General features: G+C 41.9%; 3 protein-coding genes and 1 long non-coding RNA gene across 10 annotated transcripts; 1 reads left to right on the forward strand and 3 right to left on the reverse strand.

The window, feature by feature from the left end:
• Positions 1-342: 342 nt before the first annotated feature.
• LOC116066993 (homeobox protein Hox-A2a) lies at positions 343-3,958 on the reverse strand. 3 transcript variants are annotated; one of them, XM_031323252.2, is made up of 3 exons: positions 2,695-3,958; positions 2,004-2,205; positions 343-1,401 (listed from the first exon to the last, which is right to left on the reverse strand). In XM_031323252.2, exons 2-3 carry the CDS (start codon positions 2,092-2,094, stop codon positions 677-679), a joined length of 816 nt encoding a protein of 271 aa, XP_031179112.1. In that variant the 5' UTR covers positions 2,095-2,205; positions 2,695-3,958; the 3' UTR covers positions 343-676. The 3 variants fall into 3 exon arrangements, with proteins under 3 accessions (XP_031179112.1, XP_031179111.1, XP_031179110.1); XM_031323251.2 differs by having other exon boundaries at positions 2,580-3,958; XM_031323250.2 differs by having other exon boundaries at positions 2,004-3,958.
• On the forward strand, positions 3,952-5,982 carry LOC118493286. The gene is made up of 2 exons (XR_004895279.1): positions 3,952-4,224; positions 5,427-5,982. It is a non-coding gene; the product is annotated as an uncharacterized LOC118493286 (long non-coding RNA).
• On the reverse strand, positions 4,748-24,831 carry hoxa3a (homeobox A3a). Of its 5 annotated transcripts, none has more exons than XM_035992776.1 (4): positions 24,743-24,831; positions 14,849-14,906; positions 10,461-11,037; positions 4,748-7,672 (listed from the first exon to the last, which is right to left on the reverse strand). In XM_035992776.1, exons 3-4 carry the CDS (start codon positions 10,918-10,920, stop codon positions 6,882-6,884), a joined length of 1,251 nt encoding a protein of 416 aa, XP_035848669.1. In that variant the 5' UTR covers positions 10,921-11,037; positions 14,849-14,906; positions 24,743-24,831; the 3' UTR covers positions 4,748-6,881. The 5 variants fall into 5 exon arrangements, with proteins under 5 accessions (XP_035848669.1, XP_031179108.1, XP_031179107.1 ...); XM_031323248.2 differs by lacking the exon at positions 24,743-24,831 and adding an exon at positions 19,521-19,539; XM_031323247.2 differs by lacking the exon at positions 24,743-24,831 and adding an exon at positions 17,130-17,912.
• hoxa4a (homeobox A4a) lies at positions 21,285-24,680 on the reverse strand. Its single transcript, XM_031323257.2, has 2 exons — positions 22,950-24,680; positions 21,285-22,415 (listed from the first exon to the last, which is right to left on the reverse strand). Exons 1-2 carry the CDS (start codon positions 23,365-23,367, stop codon positions 22,087-22,089), a joined length of 747 nt encoding a protein of 248 aa, XP_031179117.1. The 5' UTR covers positions 23,368-24,680; the 3' UTR covers positions 21,285-22,086.
• Positions 24,832-25,563: the final 732 nt, after the last annotated feature.

Raw genomic sequence — 25,563 nt, forward strand, 5'->3', positions numbered from 1 at the left:
GTTAGATCAAAGTTTGAAATAACATAATTAACTGCCATTGCATTAATTTGATAAAAAGGCAAAAATATGTTTCAGTTAAACTATTTAAAACAAACCGCAATATGTTGAAAATAAATTCTACAATAAAAGTACATTTGAATGATGCGTGTGTCTTCACAACTCAACGCGGGCTAGGCTATTTATATTCATTGCCAACCTGTTGTGAAATTTGCATAACGTCTCTATCTTTTTTTTTTTGTTGTTGCTCTACTTCGTTTATTTTGCATATTCTCACTATGAATAATTCAAGCAAAAATATGCAGTGTCAAGCAACATGCAAGAAACGACTCAAAACACCAGAAAAAAGGATTGTAGCAAGTTAATTGTATTCTAACAAAAATATCCAAGACATTGGAAGCTATACAAAAATAAAATGACCAGGTTCCATAGGCCTAATATTGTATAATTATTCACATACACGCATAATTTCCATTCCAAGAGATCAATTCCTTATGGTAATTCCAAGCCACGTTTGAGTAGAGCTATTTCAGTGATTTCATTTCATCCTTACCTTGTATTAATCGCCAAGTCAAATATCAACAGAATAAATGTGCCGAATATACAAATAACATCAGAGTTAATACCATTGTAGCCTGATCTTTATTGTCCCGATAAAAGCTATTGTGATTGATTTCAGTTAATAGTTCAGATGCTGCAGGTCGATTGTGGTTAGGGACTCCGAGAAAAAATAGAAACTGTCCGTAGAAATGTCCACGGGGCTGTCCAGAGACTCTGACAAGCTCGGCGAGGCTGCATCGGAGAGCTGTAGGCAGGAATCCGAAGAGAAAGCTTGAAAATCGTGTATAGAAACATCCAGGGCCGGGGGACTGTCGCTATTGTCCGGGCCAGATGCCGAGCCTGGGCCCATTGTTGACATGCAGCCCGGAACAGTGGGTGACGGGTTGGGAAAATGTTTCAGATTTTTGTCATTGCTGTTCAGCGGCGCAGCAGCAAAGCTCATGGACTCGCCATTGTGGAGCTGCTGTGTGGAGCTAAGAGAGTTGTTCTGAAAGGAGCACGTATCTCTCTCCAGCAGGGCCCCGCTCCGCTCGTACAGGGGGCCCTCGTCCTCCTCGTCGCTGTGGATGCAGTCCTCGGCGCCCGGCCCTTTCCCCTCCCCGTTGTGGTTCTCCTTGCTTTGGGTCTGTCGCTTGTGCTTCATGCGCCGGTTTTGGAACCAGACTTTGACCTGCCTCTCGGTCAGGTCCAGCAAGGCCGCTATTTCCACTCTCCTTGGCCGGCACAGATACTTGTTGAAGTGGAACTCCTTCTCCAGCTCCAGCAGCTGTGTGTTGGTGTACGCTGTCCTTAGCCGACGGGAGCCCCCTCCTCCCCCAGCACTCTCAACAATCTCAGGCGAGCCTGGAAAATAAGCATCACGGTAGCATGGGATTAAAAACGCAAGAATCAACAGTTACATAACCCCGCTGGCCGTGAATCTCACATTATGGCTATCACAAAACACTAGAGAGTGGCTCACAATATGCTGCAGCAAAATGGCCGCTGGAGCTACTGACCCAAGCTTGTAGCCTGTACACCTTTTATCCAAAAATCATTACAGCATAAAGATACTCATCAGATTGTTTTACACATAAAATAACGTCCTTCATGAGTGTGAAGCAAATACAGTGCACTAAAGGCAGTGAGGTCCAGGCTGGTGTGGGATACTAATGAATGCTCCAGCTGCCCTCCTCGGCAACGGCACTCCATCACTCTTCATTACTGTCACACATCAAAACTCTGCTACGGCTAGGGGAATAAATCATCTTACATCACCAAACTTTACCCAAACTTTTTTTATTGCTTCATACACTATCACAGAATATCCATAAATCTATCAGAATAAAACGTGTCTAAGCCTATTTGTTTTCTTTTTTTAGGAAAGGCCTGCGCACTGAACTACAATTTAGCAACAGATAGTAAACACGTTTGCAGTAAAGTTCCCGTGTTTTGAAATCACCCACCTTTTGGAGAAAAGCACACAGGTCCATTGGAGATGGTGGTAGCGGAGGAGGTCGGCAGGTGGTTCCTTTTGGAGGCTTTCTTCTCCCGCATCCAGGGGTACTCCGGGGGTAAGGAGGCGGTGGGCAGCGAGCTGCATCCGTCGGGGCTGTGTCTGGGCCGGCCGTGCCGCGGATGGCTGCCCGGATTCAGGCTGGGAATGGTCTGCTCAAAGGGAGGAGGAATCAGTGTCGGGCGTGAAAGCGTCGAGCTCTTGATTGATGAACTTTGAAATGAATCAGCGACAGGGGGGAAAGATGTCAGGCACTCAGCAAGCGACGGCTGACTATTGATAAAACCGCTCTCTCGCTCGAATTCGTAATTCATCTCCGCTCCCTGAGAGCCGAGGAAAGTTTGCACGCGTATTTTTATAAATGTTGCGGCTCAGTGAGGACGAGAAAGAAAAAATCATTAAAAAATCTCCTGGTGGTTTTTTCTATATCACTGATTACGGCCGTATGGGGACCGAGCTACTATTAAACTATTGAATTCATGGAGACAAGGTTGAAATTGGACCGAATTGCCTGTCACATGATTACCTCTGCCCAATGACAATTTGGGGTTTAATCAAAAGGAGCCACTGTCTGCCTGATTGATCCAAAAACTCTGATGAAGAACGCCTCGCTCAGCTGGGGGACGACTGTTTTTATTTACATATTTGTCCGCTCAGTTTATCCTCCTCTCGCCCTTCCAGTCCAGTCCACTAAGCTACAAAATGTGTTTTTTAAGAATGGCTGACGCTCACTATTACAGGGAAGGAGCCCAGCCTAGGGTGCGCGGATTCGTGCACTCCTTTCTCGTATTGTTTGAGGATGTCAGTCGAGAACGCCCCCACCACACTTACACACACACACACACACACACACACACACACACACACACACACACACACACACACACACACACACACACTTCATTCCAGTAGCTTTTTATATAGGCAAGAGCCAGGCTTCAGAGGTGAAAAAAAAACATACCCCAAAAACTGATATTGAGACTTCTAGACAGAAACAAACCATAACAACACAGTCTGCTTAGTGAGTGTGGACTCCTCAGTACATGTGATTCTTTAAAGATGCATAATAATGAAATATGCAGTGCATCCATTAACATGTGTTACAATAAAATGCCTATCCATTAAGTTAATACTGACAAATATGGCACGTCCACACCATTTCATCCCGTAACAGCTGTTTAACATTTACAGATCCGGTCTAGAAACGTGTAAAAAGATACACACGCATGTATGCATGTGCACTCACAAACAATGTTTTTTTTTTTAATCTATTTATGTGGCCTCTATAGATATGCTATATACGCACATGGGATTTTCGTTTATTCCACAAAAGGTCGATTTAATAACGAGGTCATCTGCGCCCATGTGCGTGCACAAACCTACAAACACTAGGTTAAACACAAAAACCCTTTCTTTTGGGATTAGTAATAGTCACATTTTTCGATAACCAAAAGCTGATATAATTGGTACCTGATTTTAAATATGATCTTACTAATTAGAATGGTTTCATGTTTATGTTAAGAGTGGACAACCTCAAGGCTAAACCAAGGTTTACTTGGAGGGCAGTAGCTACAATGCTGAGAAAGGCATCTCACTGTATTGCCAGCATCATTTCTACCTGAAACTGCAATGAAGCAAAAACCATCACGTTTCCAATCGACCATTTAGAATGAATCCATTTGCAGAGTTATTATGTAAATAGAATTGTTATTGAATGGCGCTTCCCTGCAGTGTTTGGGTTTATGGACCTTCCAGCATGTTCTGTGAAAGCCACATTTGGAATGTTTTTCGTCAAGCAGTACATGTTATATTTTCATTCCAAAAAATAGTATGGCTTGGTGAGTAAGAGAGAGGAAGAAGAGAAGTGGTAGGCCTCTCTCAGTTTGTTGCTTATATACCAAACAAAGAGTCCTGGAAGCCTGTGCGCGATCAATCTTACTCGCCAAAAGGTCTGACAGCTCGGTGCCCTCACAACACATTTAAGGCTTCTTACTCTCCCCCGGATCAAATGCAGCCAGGAAGCGGCGAGAAACACTGGCCACTCAGATTAGAACCAGTTTCTCCTCGCAGTTGTAGCCGGGCTGTCGCTGGAGGGATATTATAAAAGATAAATAAGAATACAGCTACACAAGATGCGATTTCCTTTTTGAGGAAACTGTAATGCGCCAATGGTGAGTAAGGTGAGGCAGCTTCTCCACCTGCCTTTTATCTTTGAATTGTGAATGCATTTACAAAAATACATGTATTTTTGTCGTTTTGGTAGACATGCAGGTTTATGAGCAGACCAGACCGTGTGGTGAAGGACAGAGTTGCTAGGAGAAGAGATGGATGGCTTTTTTTTTGGAATTACGCACAGGCTTTGTGTGCAAGGAAAAGAGTGGGTGGCGGCATTTAGTGGACCCCAGCCTGTTCTACACTCTTGTCTTTACAGCAGGATTGATTTAGGACCACTTTCCCACGGATGGAAATGCAATGAAAGATACAAATCTTCTGGTTCAGTTAAAACGTTTTGTATGTGCTACCTGTGTATGGCGCATATGGGTCAAATCAGTGTCTTGCTGTGTATGCGTGTGCATGTGTGCGAGTGTATCTGTGTGTGTGTGTGTGTGTGTGTGTGTGTGTGTGTGTGTGTGTGTGTGTGTGTGTGTGTGTCTGTGTTGGATGCAGAAATACTCAGTGCATCAGCTTTTTTTTTTTTTTTTTTTTTTACTGTGACACACCATGGTTCAATTGTTCTAGGTTTCCCTGCTAACCATATGTCAGGGGTAGTAATGTTCATGCCCTCTCATATCAATCACATTGGGCTGAAAATTATTTCTTGTGAGAACAAATAATACTGCAGTTGCACAAAGGAATAACATAATCACAAAGTGTAAACATGGTACAAAAAGGTTTTGGTAATTTGATGAAAAAAGTAAAAAAAAAAAGTCTTTGAGCACCGTAAAGAAAATATTAGCATTTTTCCTGAAAAAAAAAAAGACAAAACAATATAGGCATTTTAGCTCCATGTGTGCATGTACTCTACTTTTCCAGCAATGCTAGTACTTACTGCAAACAAACAATTAATAATTCAAATATAAATATCACTTCTAATGCAGGCCCTTCATTTTTAACAAAATACACAAATGAATTCACTGCCGTTTTTCAGCTTTCCACTGATAATTTGCTTTGCTGTAACCATCCACACAACCGAGGCTTTTCGTGTTGAACTGGCTTTACGCTGGCATCTGCAAATATGTAATATAATGAGACAAATAAGCCCCGTTACGATTCTACTTCAGCCTGTATCCTCTCTGGCCGCATTTGACTGACTGAACATATCAGGAAATTATTTTTCAAACGATTTCTCATTTAGCTTGTTGTCTTCTTGCAGAATCTTCAGAAGCGCCCGGTGACATTTTTATTATTATGGATGTGCCCACGCAGGTGAGAGGAGGGAAGAAGGCCACCCGAGTGTTTCCTTCACGTCGAATCAAGAAGAGGGGAGAAAAAAAACAAGTAGCTTTGATTTAATATTTGAATGTATGTGCGGCCATTTCCCTTTCTGTTATTGAATATGAAATATAGCCACTGGTTTTAAATTATTATTTTTTTAATATTATACCAATATATAGATTTAGCAATGATCATCCATGGTTCATTATTTATCCTAACTATTAACATTGTATTGTTTCTTATATTGCCAATTGTTTTTTTTTCTTTTTGCTATTACCTCTACTACAATTCTTTACCGTCATGAAATATATAAGAATACTGATATGTAAGAATTGCAAAACTAGAAATATATATTTTTTAAACTGTATTGTGTTTAATTTTGTGATCATGTAAAATGCGTCTGATGTGTCTAAATTAAAACTGCAATATTTGCTTGAATTATATTTCAATTATTTTATTTATTTCTTCAAACTGGAGCAGCGTGGAATGTATGACATCGAAAAAGAAAATTAATGTCGGGTTTCTTTTTTCTTCAACAAAGAAACTGCTAATGTGTGTCCTTCTTTCCAGCCTTATTGCATGACTGATTGATTTTACATTCGCTGAGAAAATAAAAACACCACCTCGGAGAAGAAAAAATGGAAACATAATAGCAACATGATGTGCTGCTGCTGCTGCTGCTACTGCTGAGGAGCTTCTGCAGACGGCATGTATGGGCTGGAAAGGAGCCGAGACGCTAATTTTCTACCAATCTGTCCCCACACAAAGATTGCAGAGGTGTCAAATAATACTAAAGGACTCTTTTATCTTAACACCGAACAAAATAAATAACATTAGAAAGTCCAATAGAACAACACAAGCAAGGGAGGTTGCGTGTAAGCTAGTGACCTTTGTTTCTGAAAATGTATTTTCCTCATAATCCCAACTCGTGGCTCTAGAAGGATCCTTTCACAAGTGCAACAAAATGCAAAACTTGAAGAAAAAATAATTCTTCAACTGCGGATAAATAAAAAGACGGACAATTTCACATTAAAAATGAATAACATATGTTCATAATACCCTGTCTGAGTTTCGATTTTTAAACAATATTTAAAAAAAAAAAAAAAAAAAAAAAAGATTAAATAGGCCTATACTGTGCCCCCCTCCCTCCCACTCTAGACGTCCTACAGCCCATAAAGGTCTTTGTGAGACAATGACACGAGCAAATAGAGAACAATTCAAGCAAGTCGTGGTTATTTATCCTACGCTACTTCACACATTAAACTATAGAAAACATAAACAACAGAAGAGAGAGAAGTGGGAGCCGTGAGGAGGCAAAGAAACAAAGCAGTAATGTGTCTGGAGTCTGGAGGTGGATAAGACAATGGGCGGAGTGATCCGGGCAGCGCCACCGCTACAGATGCGTCAGTTTGGGCGCTTCCTGGATTCTTCCCTGAGAGTAGTGCGACGTTAGGTCTGTGTACGTCGGTGTCGGATCACACACTCCGTGTTGCTGACTGTGGCCCATTGTGATTGCTCCATTATAGTCCATATTTGCGGACGGAGGGTGCGGGAGATGGGTCAGACCGAAAACGGAGGTCCCAGAATTGGGCATTGAGTCGATATAACCTCCGCCGACATAAACAGGGCTGCCCTGCATGTGAGTCCCGTAGTTGCCATTGCCTTGGAGAGGATGCGCGTCATATTCGGGCGTGGCCGAGTCGGTCCCGGCATATCTCTTCTGGGAGGGCGGGCAGTTGTTGAGGGAGCTGTTCAAAGGAGGGGGATATGACGTAGCCATACCGTATGCATTTTGATGAGGTTTATTGTAAGACGTCGGCGACTGGGATTCGTAAGGTACACTGTTTACAAGAGAATGCATAGAGTTGAGGTATCCTCCACCACCACCACCGCCAGAGGCCGGGCCCACGGGACTCCGAGGGGACTGTCCGCCAGGGGAAGGCATCATTCCGACACCTTTCTGATCCTTCTTGTATTTCATCCTGCGGTTCTGGAACCAGATTTTGATCTGTCTCTCGGTGAGGTTGAGCAGGTTGGCCATCTCTACCCTCCTGGGTCTGCAGAGGTACCGGTTAAAGTGGAACTCCTTCTCCAGCTCCACTAACTGGGCGCTGGTGTAAGCTGTCCGGGCCCTCTTCGATGCTGCTGACCCCGGAGGACTCTTGTCTCCGGGGCAACTCTCCACTGTCAGGGAGGAAGGGAGGAGGATGTCAATCAGTAATCCATTACACACACAGAGAGAGAGAGAGAGAGAGAGAGAGAGAGAGAGAGAGAGAGAGAGAGAGAGAGAGGCACATACAGGAGAGGGAAAGCAAAACCGTCTGACAACACGCACACAGCTGATAACAGAACTTTCAACCATCAGGGTTCACTAGATAAATATGCCCTGCTCCACTACTTTAATGGGGGTTTCATTATCGACTGTTTATTTCTCCTCCTCTCTCTTTACTTGCGTGTGTTTATGTGTTGCAAACACAAACATAAATCCGCTGCCTGCAAAGCATAAGGGTTATCATGAGGGCTCCATAAGTCAGTCTATGCACTGTGTCTGGGCACAGCGTCTGTGTGCACGCTACACTAATGTAGGCCTAACTGAAGAATAATAGGTCAATATTAGTAGGTCACTATCTGATATGGAACCAGGTAATCTCAGATTTCCTAGTAAAACATTTTGACCCTCATCTTCCCCCGTAGTCACAGAGTAACACACGCGTTATACAAACACAAGCATTATGTATTCCACAGGGTGTATAAAGCAGCTGGCCCTGCCCTCACTGATAAGCCTCCTCTTCTAAGAATCTGGAGCTTGGCTGTAGAATAGCAAGGTGTTGGTCTACTCGCCGCTATGGCAGGCGGCCAACACTTAATACATTTTACTACCTGTCGCCCAAACTTGGAGCAAAACGAATGCAGCATGACATAACCTGACTAATTAGGTTATAACAGAGATGAAAGATAATTTAACACGAGGAATACCGATGTATGTAGGGCAGTCACTAATTAGTGTGCTTACTTATGATTTCATTTTTAAAAGGCTTGTTAACTTGATTTATAGGCTAAAAGACTGATCTGGGAAACGTGTGTTAAGTGAGGGTTATTGTTATCTGCCTGGCGTACGTGCGTAAAACTTGCGTAAAAGGGCTTTTCATAAATGTTAGCACCCTAAACGTGTTGTTAGAACTAATGAAAACCCCTTCCCAAACATAAATCACAATGAAGGGCGACACACATGCTTTGCATTTTAAACTCTTAATGCAGAAAGGTACATATAATTTAATTAGACATTTACCTATATATATATATATATATATATATATATATATATATATATATATATATATATATATATATATATATATATATTAAAACATTGAGAGGGCCATTACTAGGTAAGCGCTCTGATTTCTTGATTGGGGGTGTTTATTTGCATAAGACCAAACCCAAACTCCCACCCTGACCCACCGAGTTTTCCTCTCATCATAACAACAGGATCTGGCTTGCACTTGCGCATACGTGCGTAAAGCCTGCGTAAAATGATTTTAAATGCTAGCACTTTTATCAGTAGTTAAAAACTAATGGAAACACCTTCCCAACATAAATATCAATGCAGGGCGCCACACTGCTTTGCATTTTAGCTCTTACTGTAGACACTACTTATAAGGTAACTAGAAACTTGCCCACTTAATTTACAAAATAGAAAGGTCATAGGAAGATGAGCCTCTAATGCAAACACTCCAAATATAAATTTCCCACTCTGACCCACCAAGTTTTCCTGCAATTAAAGCAGGATATGGCCTGCATACATAAGCTCCATGTATACATAAGTTCTGTTAAATGCTGTTAAAAACTAATGGAAAACATTCCCTTAACAGAAATTATAATTAAATTAAAGGCGCCATCTTGCTTTGCATTTTGAACTTTATAGGACACTTACCTATTTAATTTACTACAAAAAAGATAATTGGAAGATGAGCCTCTCTCAATTTTTAAGTTGAGTTTATGTAAAGAAAGACCCCGAACTCCCCAACCCGATCCATCAAGTTTTCCTGTCATCCAAACAGCAGGAACTGGCTTGCATATGTGCCTAAAACGTGCCTTAAGAGATAAATAACATGATTTAAAATTAAGCCGCACAACTCAATTTCTTACTGTGGAATACTATATGTAGGACCTACGTTAACCGAAATATTACCCACAGAATTCACAAAATAAGAAGGTCATGGGAAGATGAGCATTGCTGAATTTCTAGGTTGGCTCTTTGTAAATAAACAGCCCCAAACACAAACCCCCCACTCTGACTCACCAAGTTTCCCTCTAATCAAAACAGCAGGACAAACTGAAACAACTGTTGTGCGTGTTTGTTTGTTGTCCCTCCAGGAACATTATGTGATCAGTGGTGATGCGTGTTTACAGTAGGGACAGGTCAGCTGCAGGGCACAAGGACAACAAATGGTGGAATCAACTTCCAATGTTGAGGCACGTATTTCGTCTGCAGTCTCTAATCTTGTATTGTATTTATAGTATATGTAGCCTACTGTGTGGGGTATCATTTAGTTAGAGAATTTCCAATATGTAAAGTTGGAAACCTTCCAAGAAGACAAAGTTATAAAGTGGATAAAAGTAACACTTGTACATATACTCTGACCGTATATCAGAGGTGTTGATTAAACTCTGTGGCCATTTTTTTTTACAGTTCCTGAATAATGTAAGGATCCCCAGAGGGAACTAAATATACATATAATGCAATACCACAAACCACTGACTTGAACATTATAGAGTAAAATTAACACCTCTCTGACACTGGCACAAAAACTGCACATTTTAACCCTCACAGGGGGATTGTCCTGTTGCGGTTTGCACCCCTCCCTCCTATCCCCTTACCTGCCCACCCACCCTCAACAAAACTTATGTAACTCTCTGGTCAGAGGCTATCATGTTATGTGCGTGTCAGTAGTGTTTGGGTTCAAAGTACCTGAACTGGAGCTACTGGTGGGTTTCTGCTTAGTGTTCTGACGGGATTCCTTCATCCAGGGGAAGATCTGTTTGCGTGTAGTAGAGGTCGGCGAGCCGTTCTTGGCACTGGGCTGGTTGGACCCGTTGCTTGTGTTTTGGCTGATAGCACCGGGGGATTGTGAGGGAGGGGGTGGGGCTGACACTGGCACCTGCGGTTGATTGCTTTCGGGATGAACCTTGGACTGCGCCGCCTGAATGGCTGTGGTCCTGTCGCAGCTCTCCGCCATCTCCCCCGGCTTTTGCAGAGCCACGGAGCCGTCAGGAGACTGCAGGGAGCAGGCAGGTCGATGGTACTCACTTTCCACATGAGAGGCCCGGGGATATTGGACCTGATTGGCATCATAACTGAAGCCATTTGCGCTTTGATATGGGTAGCCACTGTAAATTGCGGAGCTGTCGTAGTAGGTTGCCTTTTGCATCTCGCCGTTTCCCAATATTTATTTCAGAAACTGACAGGGTCTTGACACCCTTGTAGAATAACATTGGCACCCCGTGGTCACGTGACGCCTCTCCGCCAATGGCCTCCTCGGGTGAACCTAGGGTTACAAGAAGCACTGTGAGGAGAAGAAATGGTAGCGATCCATCTTACTTTTCAATACAGGCCTGACAGTGGAGACTATGGAAGCAAGATAGGGCCAACAGTTCTGTAGACTATTACCGTTTACCTTATGGCTTACACAGGGCACAAAGGCACGCACTAACCTTGTATTACCATCTGTGCCAAACCACATCAAAACAAAAACCGTTTCAAAAGCATTTCAGATTGCCAAATCAATTTTAGGACCTAACAAGAAACTGCATGCCATTTTAAACCCCTGATCTTATTAACAATGCGACTGAATATAGAGTTATGGAACACCTTTTAGAGAAAATGCTGGAGGTAAAAGGGTGCTGTAAGGAAATCTTATTAGAGGGTTACCACACAGGAAAATAATATTTATGTTGTTATTCTACTAACAGGGCTGTCAACAGTATATCTAATATGCAATGTAGCAGGTTTCATTCCATGTGGCCCATAAACTTTTAACCCATCTTTGTTTTTCACTTTGAGTAAAAAAATCTTCCTTTAGTAACAGGATATACCTCAATGTGCTGTGCCTCCCCGGACACCTGACGCAAAGCATTAACAATCGCATTCTCTTCTCTTTCTTTTTTTTTTCTCTTTGCATGCTGCAAGATAAATGGAAGGGCCACGAGGAAACCTGAAAAACCGGGCGGGCATCCGTGCATCTCCATGACCACGGTGTGAACCTTTCCTTGCAGGCCCATAAAAATGGTTGCTGTCGGTGCTGTCTGCGCGGCGGCCCGTCGCGGTGATATATGGGGGTCAGTGGGCCGGGACGGCCTGCTCGGAATGAGCCCCGGTGAGCAGCCAAGCCCGGTACTCAGGCGGACAGAAACCCGGCATGGCACAGCTAGAGCCTGCTTCTAAACCACCATAATTCGCGCAGGTAACCATGGGGATCAGCCTCTAAAAGATTATTGGGGAAACTATAAACCATAATAGATACAGATCCACGGGTCATCTTGGGGATATCTTTTATGATGCGACATTACTAATTAAATAATGGAATGTTTAATGTGGACTCCCGGTGTTTTAACCATTGCCATTAAAAACAGCAAAGTGCAATGCATAATAATAATAATAATAATAATAATAATAATAATAATAATGATAATAATGATAATAGGCGAATAATAATAATAATAATACGCTACAATACCTTTAAATAAAAGTAAATCATTTTAAATACAAATACAATTCAAACCCGCCCTATTCATTTAGATTTGGTTGTAAAATAATGCAGTTCTTTTGTCTGCACTCTAGATTTGACCCGATCAAGGAAGCAGATCATTTGGAGACTAAACAAAATAAATAAAAACTCAATCAAAAATATTGTATTGAAACCCTAACTTCTTTTTTAACCTTTTAACTGCTGAAACTATAAGGCCCTGGTGTTATATGTCTTGATAGTACATGTGATCCCAACATTAACGATGTTAATAGCCTACTGTAGGCTCCAATAAAAAATATTTCTTGCTGACTGATTTAACATCACTTAGGTGTAGGCCATAGTTTCGGAGCAGACATATAATTGGAATTCATTTTCATAAACTGAGCGCAAACAAATTAATAGCAACTGTCGACCAACTCTGGGGTTGTGCAGCCGTGCAAAGCAAATCAGTATAAAATGAGCATTGAGCTTGTCCTCAACGCAGCTAAACCGCAGAGTGAAAGAAAGTGTCTTCGCTGTATCTGCACTCACGATGACCTGGAAAAGATATCAGAAAGCTTTGAGGTGTAGCTATATCTCCAGGCGAGCCATTGCGATAGTCATAAAAGACAGAGAAAGAGAGACAAATGACAGACTTTCTGCGCAGCCTTCTGCTCCACGTTAGAGAAATCTTGCTGCCTGACTGTATGTGTGTGAACTCTTCCTGAACCGCGATCTAAGTCATACGGTGATAAATCACCGCGCGACACATAAACTCGGCCATTTACAACCGACGGAGCCTATTTCTGGCCTGCTTACCTTATCCTCTGACGACGAATGCAGAGCACCAAGCGATATTCTCTCATTCAGCGACGAAATCGATCAAAGCAGTAATCCAGAGAAAAGTTTAAAAGGCAGGGCTGGCTGGGTGAAGCAGCAGCAGCAGAGTGCGCCCTGCCATGCACCAGGCATTAGCAGCCACAACAAAAAAGGGAAGAGCCTAGAGAACCCCCTTTCCTTTTTTCCTTGTCTTTTTTTCCTACTCGACGTGGATGGGTAAACCGAGATTACGAAAGCAGACGTGAGCAGTCGGGTCAGCGAGATAAGAGTTATCTGGCCTTAAGATTGAATGTATCGTCATGCTATAGAGCAATGGCCAGAGCTTCATAGCAATATTAAACTCAGCCAAGGCTATGACAGACTATGTGATCCTTCACCAGTACCATGCAGACACCAGTGAACTGCCCCGAACCGAGCGTCACCATAGACAAAAAAAATTATGCAAATAAGTAGCGCCTTGGAAAGCCAGTTCAAATCAAGTGGCTGCCTCTCCTCCTCCCCCAACCCAAATGAGGTAGTGTGTCTAGAAAAAACAATGCATCGTTACAAATAGCATGGAAGACTATCCCTAAAAAAATGTTGTTGTTATTATTTATTCCACTTCACGCAGTGGAATTATGAGCCCTGTGGATGAGATGGGGAGAATACAAAGGAATAATCAGCCGCTGACCATGCTACATTTCAATTTCCATGGCACATAAAGGGCCTCTATCCGCGGTTTAACCATTAACCCACATTTTTGCATATAGTCCTTAATCTTTTGGAACAAGGGACGCGCCATTTATTTTCATTCCAGCACCAGGTATACTACTGCCTGCATGGCTTCTTGTACGGAGAATACAACACCATATTATTTTAAGATCAGAAAGCACAACAACTTAACATCAAAGCTGCGTTCGATGTGTATCAAGGGAAAAACCCCACCAGGAGCAGGGTGTGAAACATGGGAAGAAGGTTCATCACCAAAAGGCAGAGCGGAGGACATGCAGCGAGGAGCAGGGGAGAAGAGAGCCGGCAGCAGGGGGAATCCCTCTGCATGGTAATGTTGCTCTTTTGCAGCCAAAAGAAAGAATGGGGAGAAAAAAATAGATTTATGACATCTCAGCTTCCCCGGGCTGTAAACACGTCCAAAGCTGCAGCATTCTGCTGCTTTCAGGCTCTGGGACAACATTCAATGACACTATTAAAAAGATAGAACACACGGACGGCGTGGGAGGGTGAGTGGGACAAAAATTCACGCGTGAGGATATTTTTTTAGCTAACTCGGCTTTTTCTTTTCGAAACCAGAGTAGTCACATCGATAATTATTTACTTCTTTTTGTTTTGCTAAAATGCTGATTCGTCTTTCTCTTTAATTTGGCCCTGAGCTAAGGGTGAAATGTCAGTGAGGTGGTGGACGTATAATGCCGTGCATAATAAGGCTTAAAAAAAATCTAAAATGTTGATGAAAGAAAATCCATTTTTAAAACTTCAGTGCAGTAAACTATAGCATCTACAAGCAGATGGCTTTCACTGAAAGTAGTTTTTGAAAGGAATAAGGCACCGCTCCAAGAGCTGCGATTCCACTCGTCACTTTTATAGTGACAAATTACACCACAAAGACAAGTGGAAGAGAAGGAATTATTGCTCTCGGGCTGGTCATATTGCTGCTACAAGGAAATATACAAGCCATAGGCTGCTTCTCTATCCCTGCGAGTGCTTTGGTGGGCGTGTGTGGTACTTATTAGAAATTGAATAAGGATATCACCATCAAGCATTCATAACACAAATCAATAAAGATATATGGACTTACCGAAGGCAGTTCAAGGTGTGGAGACCGTGCGATGGCCTGGATTTACTTGGCTGGATTTCTACAATGAGGAATAAACGTTTTCAATTTTTCAGAAGATAATACAACCTTTTAATCTGTTTAGGTAAATATATTAGTGTGGGTTTTATTGTAGAATAGGCGCTACCTATATAGTTAGAAAATGTGATTATAAATAATAAGTCTTGTTATTATTGCCTAATTGTTTAGGCCTTATTTAAAAATTAAAGAAACAAAGAAAAGAAAAGAACTGGCAAACAGGCTAACCCCAAACTAGTAAAATTCGATGCAAACATTTTCAAGATAATTATTTGGGTCAAATTTTAGATTTAGCAGCAGGCTCCAAGTCTTTGTGTTAAATGAACATTTTTTATAGCTATTAAATCATTAAAATCTAGATTCCTTTTAGTTTTTTGCAACAAAATATTATCCAAAGTATATTAATCTGTAGGGAAAACAAGACCACAACAAAACTGCATAAATAAAAAGGCAGAATGCAAAAATTCTCCTCAGAAAAAAAATAACATCACAACCAAATATTGCTGCCTATCAGCGGAATATCACTAATAACATGAAAATGGGCCTATGCAAATAACGTGTTTGTTGTTTCCCTGCTGGCCGGTAAGCACTTTCTCCACACACGGATCGAATAGTCATTAGCTCTCGCGCACCATCTTCCCCAAGTCCCTGCGCCCATAAATCAAGCAGGAGCGCCGTGACCTCAGCGCAGCCGCGCGGTCCTGGATGGCACTCAGTCTTCCATTATATCCTCGTTTCCCTGGCGGAGCGACACAACCCACCGCTTTCCCCGACTTTTTATGGACCTCATATTGATGTATAATTTACGCAAAAACACACCATGTTAAGACAGGAGATGTTTTGCTTTATAGGACCGGTTGCATCTTGGAGCGGCCGTGCGCTCTGTTTGGGTTTTTTCTTGGAAGCCAATATTTAAATGGCCGCTTTATTTACAAACGATTGTGCAGGCCTATTTTTTCAAATGGCTGCTTATGCTATTAAACATATGAATAAAACGGAAATATTTTATTCTTTGCTGCTCTATTCTAAGTTTACACGGAAACTAATAATGGCTTTATTAGCCTGGGAAGTACACAACGGAACAATGCCCATTTCGTAACGGTTCAGACAAATCCTTCAATCGTTACCTATAAATGCTGTGTGTGTGTATATTCTCAAGGCATATTTATGTTTCGTTTGATAAGCTATGATGACTATATTAGACATTAACAGATATAACTATCGATAGCGTCTTGGTACATGCCATTTTCTCGCCCTGCAGAAACCCTGGACCCCTATTTTACTGACCTCTGATTCGCTCAGCAATAACTCACGACAGTAATGAACAATCGGCGGAAATACCTCAAAATAAAATCCATCCTCCCAAAGCTCGGGCTCAGACTCTGTCCGCGTGGAAAAACATATCCGTCCGTGACAGCAGTATAATACATCCACAAAACCGGGATCCTCTCTCTTTCAGTCTGCCTCTCTTTTCTTTTTCTTCCCTCGATAAACAAACTACAAAGCCCGGACTCCCCTCACGGAAAGTGGGGGTAACCCGCATATAATCAGCATCATATGGCCAGACCGGGGCTCCGGTTTTCTTCACCGTGCCATAACATCGCGCAGTATTATGCGCCCCGCTCACGTGACGCAACGTCAACTTAAATCCCTTTTATTTGAGCCCGTGAATCATTAATGGAGGCAGTCATTGCCCCTGAGGAGAAACGGATCAGTTTGGAGGGAGAAAAAAGAGGGGTATGTGACACTGCAATGTATCTGGCAGAGGAGCAAGTCTCTCGCAGAGAAGCAGCTTTTCCACGTGTCGCCCATTCAGAGGGAAAGACAGTTTTAAAGTGCCATATATTTGGTGCCTGTTAGCGGCTGAAAGAGCTAATCCTGCCTGTATTATGCTGAGTTTCAAGTATAGCCACAGCTCAGAGCTAGCCTAAAAACCAGAATGGTTTGCACTGCAGCGTGATAATTCGCACTATGTGAGATGAAGAGGGCTTTCCCTACAAATACCATTTAAGAGTGGCATAATGGTTACTCATCACTCCACCAAACGTCTTCTCCCTTTTTCTGACAACACAACCAGGGTTATAGAGAGCTTTACTCAATATCGCCCCCGCCGTCCACAATCCCACAGTTTGGTTGTAGTAGCCTACCACTTAATCAGCATTTGGCTCTACGTCAGCATAAGCCTGCATGCCGATGGCCAAATGGGTATAAAATGTCACACATTTACCTGTCCTAAACAAGGAGTGTGCGCGTCCTGGTGGTCGTGAGGGGTGCGTGTCAGTCAGCAGTGAGCGGAAAGTGGAGGTGAGGAAACCAAAGAGTGGCTGCTTGACCCCGCTGATCACTACATGGACCCCCATTCGACCTAAATGCGCTTACGCGTTTCCTATGACCAGTTGAATGATGTTGGAAATTATAGGTTTGTGCAAAGGAAGAGTTTTGGAGCTTTGGAAGGGGGGGGGGGGGGGGATAATGGCAAAAGTGCCGACTAAGACTTAATCCTGCTGTGGTTTGCCAAAACCACCTTAATATAAACCTATTTCTATCTGAAGAGCGTGGTGTGTGTCATGGTAGATATCTAGCTGCCACTCCAGGTATTGCCAAAAGTCCTAGCCCGGGAGAGCTTCTCTCTTCTCGGCACCGTTTGGCGCTTGTTTTCCGTCAACACCGAGCAGCGGGCGTGGAAAAATCCCACCACAACTATTAATCATTCGGGGCGGACATAGACAGCATCCCACACCCACACCAGCCTTTGTCTTCTGAAACTACAACTTGAGCGGTAAACTTTTAAAGACAGGAACGGAAGCAGACCAGCTCTTATTAATTCACCTTCAACACTTCTAAAACTGAACAAAGAGGAGGAATATTAATGACCAGGGCTAAAATAATAAGTTTTACGCACAGGATTTAGAGGCATGATTACGAAAAGAAGACTATCTTTTGTTAAACAATGTCTGTGTCTGTAAGGTGTTATTTTGTTCTCCCTTTGTTTTTACAATTACAGATGTGGAGCAGTCACTGGGGTTTTATGGCTGGACATGGCCGTGCACTGGAAGATAACCCCAGGTTGCCTTTCGCCACGGCACCCGAACTTTTCCCTGACCCGGGCAGGGGCATAGAGAGTCGAGTTGGAAGTTATTTTGGGTTCAAAAACAAGGAGAAGATGGAAACCAAAGGCCCTCAGCTAGTAGCCTACTTGTTTCTTTTTTACTTTTTGTTTCACTTTTTCCAGACTTGCCCTTTGCTTAAAAGTAGTAGTTGACTGATTATGTTTTAAATATCAACTGTTTTCGCATAAAACAAATGTTTCAGAGTTATTTACACAAATCAAGGCTCCTTATCACTGTCAGCGAAGAAGAGTTAGAGGCGCAGACGTCTGGATGTTGGCCATATGGGTCCATATCTCCCCACACTGTTGACTCTTGAGCTCTTAACAGCCAGGCTTGGGTTACCGATACACTTAGACGAAGATAACTCTTTCTGCGAGGTTTACATCGGCCAACATCAAGGCTAATGCGAAATGCAACGCCTTAAGCCGATTTGGAGACATCTCTAATGGATGCAGACGGACTAGGACAACGTAACGTGTTTGCGTAAAGGTGGTTATAATAAAGCATTTTACAAGTTGAACTTCCTGGCTCTTTTTTATGACAAATTGTTCTCTGATCATACCTGATAGGCTTTTGTTCAATAGCTGTCAGATACATTTTGGAGGTAAGTGGAAAATAGCCCATTCACATTAATACGTATTATTATTATTATACACATTGGCACATACCCTAAGGACTTCTGTTAATGTTTAACCTGTGGCTAAATTGACTATTGTGTTTACTCTCATTGAAAGGCTCTTTCAAGCAACAGATCAGCCCTTTGCAATGTTACTGTTGTTTAAATAGGACGTACTCTCATTTGATTATTCAACAGTGAAATGAATACATGAATTACATTTAGTACAATTGCTAACACATAGTAAACGTCTCACTGTCAAAATCCATAAAACAGCAAGTAAGTTTGTTCCATGTTCTTGACGTAAAGGTTGCAAACATGAATGCAGACGGTTACTTCTTTTCGTTATTATTAAAATGAAGTGGTACTAAACATGTCCCTGCAGAGGTAAAAAAAAATAGGTGCAGCTGACACTTTTCTGAGTTTGGTGTAATAGAATCACTTAAAGTTGACATTTATATTAAACAAATTTGCAAAATTATTTAGTCTTGTAAAACATTTAAATTAAGTTTACATTTTATCATCCTAATTTGTCTTGGTTTAAAGATTTAAAAAGTTATGGAAGAATTGACCTGCTGTCCTGTATCATATTCACTGAGAGGTCCAATATGATACATAGTTTGAGTATGGTTTATCGTTTGAGCACAAAATACATACATATATGTAATACATGCACATAGTTTAAGCCGATTCAAGTGTTTTGCAATAAATTAAAAAATAAGATTATTTGAGTTTAATAAGCAGATTGTGATATAGCAAGCTCAACACTGCAGAAATAGCTGGGGGGGAAATGCACCAGAAGAAACATGAAACCAACTTGCACTTCCGGGATATTTTATAGCAGTTTTTGTAGTTAAATTTAAGAGGTAAAAAAACAGCCAAATCTACTCACAAGTCATGACGGTCTGTGTCCAGCGGACAGAGTTCTGTCAGGGGAAAAAAGATCTGACTCGCACCCTGCAGAGGATCACTTCAAATGAAAATAAGGCAGATTTTCAGATCTATTTCTGACCCCGGGGTATTCATTATTCAACAAGTCACGTGAACAGGCGAATTAAAATTTCAGTACATTGGAAGTGACCTCTATTCGCGAATCAAATGACTTGAAATCTTGTAATTTAACTAGTTGGCCTTCTTGGAGTCTGCGCAAAATCGGTGCCAATCAGCTTCAACGCCATCTTCTGCACAGCTTCCATGTCTGCAGCAAGTGCTGCCCAGAGGGCTGAAGAGTATACGCAAAGAGAGGTTTAACATTTCTGCAGGATTCTTCTTTTATGCAAACAAAGTAGTGTCGTGAAAGATGCAACAAAAACTGTACCAACAAGGATAGAATACTGTTTGTGTAAATTCTGACTGTGTCTGTCACTCTCTGGCTTTTTCTGTGGGAATTTTGGTTAATGTCAGTTTTATCTAATTTACTATTAAATGCATTGCAAACATATGAATTATGCTATTATTGATATATATATATATATATATATATATATATATATATATAACCGAAACCATCAGTGCCTAAATATATTGAAAATCATACTAAATTACATGCACAATGCCAGCTTGTTTCAGCTCATATCTGCCCTGTTTACACGGCCTGGCAGGGGTGTTTCTGTGATATATTGCAGAGTAGCTGTCTCTTAAAATAAGTTTGGGGAAATTCATGGCTCAGATTCACACCTAAACACCGTTTTTGTTTCCGCGCGGTCTCTGGGTAAATCTTAAATGAGAAGAAAAAGCTCGCGGAGGTCTCAGCACTGATGTATGATCTGAACATTGTGTGTCGAAAGGTCAGGGGTCAGAAGAAGTACTCTGAGCCGGTGATTGGCCAGAGTCGGCAGTGTCCCCTGGTTGAACTCTCTATTGTTTTGGAAATAGCAGGTAGTGACCAACACTCACACTCTGGTGCACTAAGGTTGGCTGAAATCTCCTTATAATGGCGAGAAAGAACAATATGCAAGGCCGGATACATTTAACAATTTGGGTATTTGATTCCCGGCTCAGAAGCAAAGCCTGCAACACTGATATCTGCCTCTTAAATTCCAACGAAAATGCGCGTGACATTACTGCACATTTCAGTTAGTTGAGCATTAAAGGACATAATGCAGTCAGAAAAATCTTCACATTTTACGCATTTTGTTGCAGATGGGGGAACGTTTTGTAAGACATACTTCATTCTGAATAGGTTGCACATATTAAACACCTGAAAATGTTGGAACGGTTTCCCTCTGTGTAAATCTTACTTTAAGAGATACTGCGCAACTTTGCGCACTGATTAACAAGGTAATAATCTCTGCAAATGACCTCAAATATAGCAAATATATTTTCATTATATTCAGATGAAGTAAAAAAAACAAAAAAAACAAGTATTATGAGTGTGGCGTAGTAAATTATCCAATGCTCGGAGTCACAATCACAATTTTACGCACGCATCTCCAAACATTGGGTAGCTCATTTAAATGCTTTAAATAGAAGTTTTTAAAAACGTCCACGTAGTGTAATGAAAACAAACAACATGAGAATAACATGTCCGAGTTTGAAAATGCAAGCCCCCAAATTATGAATCTATTTTTTTAAGAAAGCATGGTTAATACGCGCTTGCTTCAAAAATCAAATCAGTATTTGCGATGACAAATTATCCAAAGCCAAGTCAACCTTATTAAGTGAAGGACATATTTATTTCACAAAGACAGATTGAGCCTACACTAGCCTACATCACAACGGTCATTACTGAGACAAAACACACACAAATATTCACAGTTTAGAACACAGCACAACATGGGACGGACTAGCACAAATAAACCTAGACCTTACAACACTAACAAACAGAATTCTACTTGACGTAATGCTTTCCTTATTGTGCCTTCATTATGATTTGCCTATGTACATTAAATGTATAAGTCACCTGGACTACATTCAACAGTAAACCAACCCACTCAAACACACAAACTACAGTTACTCTGACTGATGCCATACCTCTAAAACAGCCGTCTGGTTTTCTAACAGGCATCTAGAGTCTCACTAAATATCCTTTTCAAGTATATTAGAGCCTTTCATGAGCAATAAAAAAAAATAAAAAAAATAATACTCAAAAAACATAGAAGAATGAGTTCAAAATTACTTTTACCTCACTCAATTTAAACTGTAATGATACATTTTGATCCAAGTCCTGCGTTTGCATGTGCGTTATCCTTCTTTCATAATAATAAACAAATATATAAACACTTCAGTTGCCACCCTGGCAAATAAAGGTGAATTTCAAGCTTATATGAAGAGGGCGAGAACGACCGGAGAGGGAAAGGGTACAAAGGACGTGACAGGGGCCCAATGGCAGAGGCAAGGTGAAAGAGAGAACACCATGTGTGTAAAATACTGAGTATCGGTCCATCAAATTCCACTTGTGATATTTGCCATCTCAGTCTGGATTGGGTTTTTGTGGGATGGAGTTCATTCAGGCACTATTATAGACCTGCGGTGCACGGCGTGGGGACAAGCTGCTGGCCTGTTTTGATCTGCTGCTGCTGGGCCCCCGAGGCTGAGGACGACGCCGAGCTGGAGGAGCGGATCTTGGTGTTGGGAAGCTTGTGCTCCTTCTTCCACTTCATCCTCCGGTTCTGAAACCAGATCTTGACCTGGCGCTCGGACAGACACATGGTGTGCGCAATCTCCACCCGCCTGCGCCGGGTCAGGTACCGGTTGAAGTGGAACTCCTTCTCCAGCTCCAGAGCCTGCTGGCGGGTGTAGGCAGTGCGGGACCTCTTGGGCATTCCTCCAGTGTAATTGGGATTGACTGGAGGAAAAAAAAAAAAAAAGCCATACACAGGCAAGCAAGCAGGTGTTATATGCAGGCTGATAGCGTTAATCCCAAACCCATAGTTCCTCCAATGGACACATTACAAGGTTGAAAAACGATATAACATTACTGGGTTTAGTGGGAAATCACAGCCGCTCTGTTTGTTTTACTCTCTGCCTTGTTACAGTTTACGGACATGACCTTAATGTGGAGATGCCGAATGTACAAGCACTCGCATCCAGGGACATATCAAGCATAGATATGATTAACAAAACAGCGGGGTTGGGTATTACAGTTTGGCTCGGCTCCAGTGGTGGAGGTAGTTTGGGTTAAAAAGCAACAAAGGCGCATGGCCCCGACAGACAAACACAGGCAATAAAATTTACGAGGGTCCTTAATTACCGACCCTGCTGCTCGATAGTCGTAAATTGCTGTTGTAAGGGGTGCTACTAGTGCTGCCTCAATAGGCTTGCGTATGTTCCAGTGGTTGTTTCTCAGTGGTTCTGCTATTTAACCGGGAAGATAACTCACCGTTGTTAACGTGGACCTTTTTCATCCAAGGATAGACCACCGGCTCCTTGCCCTTCGCTACGCCGGGATATACCTCACTGGCGAGGCTGCAGTCTTTGCTGGCATTTGCCCCTGCGCCACCGTCTGGGGCCGCGGTGAGGCGAGGACCGTGGTTCTGTGGAACCGGTTGCGGCTGGGCGTGATGCCCCTCGCCGAAATCATCGAGTCCGGTGGCGGGAACGTTTCCGTAATCGTAGCCCGATTCCGTATAGTTTGACCTCGGATAGGATGGCTCGTCGTGATGGGGGAAGCCCGTATCTTTTGGCCGCTCGTAGTAATCACCGGGGTTGGGAATGTATCCGCTCTGCTGATATTCGTCGCATGGAGGAAAGGAAGGCTCGATATAGTTGGAGTTTATCAAGTAGGAACTCATGGTCATTAATTTGTGAAGTGCAACAATACTAATTTTTATCGCGCTGTCGTTTTTCTGATCTCCACAAAACCCTCCTACTCCCTGTCAAATGTACAAAGTTGCCTGGTCACGTGTGAAGCGCCACCAATCACAGTCTGTCCTGTGGGCATCATGTAAACAGGAACCAATGGAAAGCATGGCATTGGTACCACCAACACTGCTCGGACTGGCTTACGTTGATGTTTTCCTTATTAAATCACAGTATATAAAGCAAAAGCAATCAACTAACTTGTTTACTGCATGGGGCCAAACTTATTTGGGTGAGGCTTTACCTCATGTGAAAACATCCTCTATAACAGAAACTCGATATGAAATTCAAGCCCTGACAAAATAAAGGTTATCACAAACAAAGGAATATTTGTATTAGTGACGTCAATATCGATTCTTGGAGTTTTAAACGGGATGAATCCTAATAAAGAGATGAACATGGAAACAAAAACTGCCAACACAACAGTAGACACTGTAATGTTGTACATCAGCCTATTCAAATGATCGAAAAAGAAAACTGTGCCCTGACGAGACGCTGCTCTGCGGACAGACAAGCCTGCATAAAAAGTATATGACTTGTGCATCAATGAAACCTGGTGAATACTCGCTTATGACACAAACAACAGAAAACACTCATCTCTCACATTGCACGCCTGCGTATGCACAATTCCACTTGTTCTTCATTTCATGAGTGGAATTGTGAAAACGGTTGTTTTCTGCAATTTGCCAGAACATAGAAATAATTTCAAGCTATTTTTGCTCTGTGTTTGAACCACATCAAAGTGATCTGGCTCTGATCGCACGGCCATCACGTATTATCAGTTCTCCTATGTGAACTGCCATTGAAAAGAACATCCAAACACTGGCCAGACACTTTCAGGACACGTACCTTACATTAAAGCCACATGCCAAACCAAAGCGTAGGATTTTAATCAGCATAGACAAGCATTTACAGTAAGACATGCCAGAATTGCCCTGTAAAGCATACACTATCACATCCAATACAATTTTCCAAATCTGATTAAATGTGGAAATATGTATTAAATAAATCCACAAACAATTTTCCAACATTTCAATACAAATATGCAATATCTTAATATGTCTCTTCTGCGCTTCCTTTATTGAAAACAACCAAGATAATAACATTGTTATCTAAAATATGTTTTGAAGAGAGGGGGTACTAAAAATTTAAAGGAGAAAATATTCCAAGGCACAATAAAGCATAACAATATCAACATTATTTAATGTAATTATTTTAGGTAATTACTCCTATATATATATATATATCAATATTTAATAAAAAAAATAAAAAAAACCTGCATCTTTCCAAGGGAGAAAATATAAAGTATCTGACCGTGCTCCTCGTTATCAGCCATCACGTCCAGGTCCTGTTTCCTCCCCATGTCCGAGGTGCCACACTGTATATGTGTCCCAGCAGCTCTTCACAAAGCTGATCCACACTGTCCACGTCAACAAGGCCTCTGCATGAAGAAACAAGAGGCCAAACTTCGGAAATATTGAAAGGTTTCTTTTCTCTCCTTTTTTCTTTTTTTCTGGTCCCCCCCTATTCTATTCGCTCCTCTAAACAGAGATAACTTCTGCCTGACCCCAAAGTGACACCGTTTCCATTTTGTTTCTGATTAATCTTGCCCATTGACAGTCTTTGTTAAACAACAAGGCGTGCCCTTTTTTTCCAAAGAGGCGACATTTTCATATCTGTTAGACGCAGTGACCTCGGGTTCACCCCGGACTTGGACTTCAGTTTTGCAGGGTCTGTTCAGCTCTGGGGAGTTGGGGGAGCACTTAGCGTGGGTCAGCACCTAGGAAGGTTCCCAAAGGATTTTAAAAATGTGCAAAAAAACTTCAACCTATCTAGAAAATCTCACGTCGAACTATGTGTTAGGATATGTGGAATATGGGATCTTGCATCTATAGAAACCTGCTGCAGATTGGCTCATATATTTAATATTTAATGCATTAGATTTTTTATTTTTTTAAGTGCTCTCCACCACTGAACCTCTAGTTTTTGGATGCAGATGACTTAAAGCAGGTGGTTTCTTTTTTCCCACAGCAACCAGAGGCAGGCCTCAGTTGTTTCCTCTAAAAAAAGATTTGCCTTTTTTCATGTTGGCACACTGTTGCTGTGAGGCAGACCTGCTACTATCTTGTGTATCT

This window comes from Sander lucioperca, chromosome 16 (assembly GCF_008315115.2).
Source record: "Sander lucioperca isolate FBNREF2018 chromosome 16, SLUC_FBN_1.2, whole genome shotgun sequence".
NCBI classification, from domain to species: Eukaryota; Metazoa; Chordata; class Actinopteri; order Perciformes; family Percidae; genus Sander; species Sander lucioperca.

Excerpts from the sequence above, each read along its gene's own strand:
- LOC116066993 (XM_031323250.2), bottom strand. The coding sequence starts at position 2,367 with ATGAATTACGAATTCGAGCGAGAGAGCGGTTTTATCAATAGTCAGCCG. Across the intron at positions 1,402-2,003 it reads TGTGTGCTTTTCTCCAAAAG|GCTCGCCTGAGATTGTTGAG; the intron begins GTGGGTGATTTC and ends CTTATTTTCCAG.
- hoxa3a (XM_035992776.1), bottom strand. The coding sequence starts at position 10,920 with ATGCAAAAGGCAACCTACTACGACAGCTCCGCAATTTACAGTGGCTAC. Across the intron at positions 7,673-10,460 it reads CACCAGTAGCTCCAGTTCAG|TGGAGAGTTGCCCCGGAGAC; the intron begins GTACTTTGAACC and ends CCTCCCTGACAG.
- hoxa4a (XM_031323257.2), bottom strand. The coding sequence starts at position 23,367 with ATGACCATGAGTTCCTACTTGATAAACTCCAACTATATCGAGCCTTCC. Across the intron at positions 22,416-22,949 it reads AAAGGTCCACGTTAACAACG|TCAATCCCAATTACACTGGA; the intron begins GTGAGTTATCTT and ends TTTTTCCTCCAG.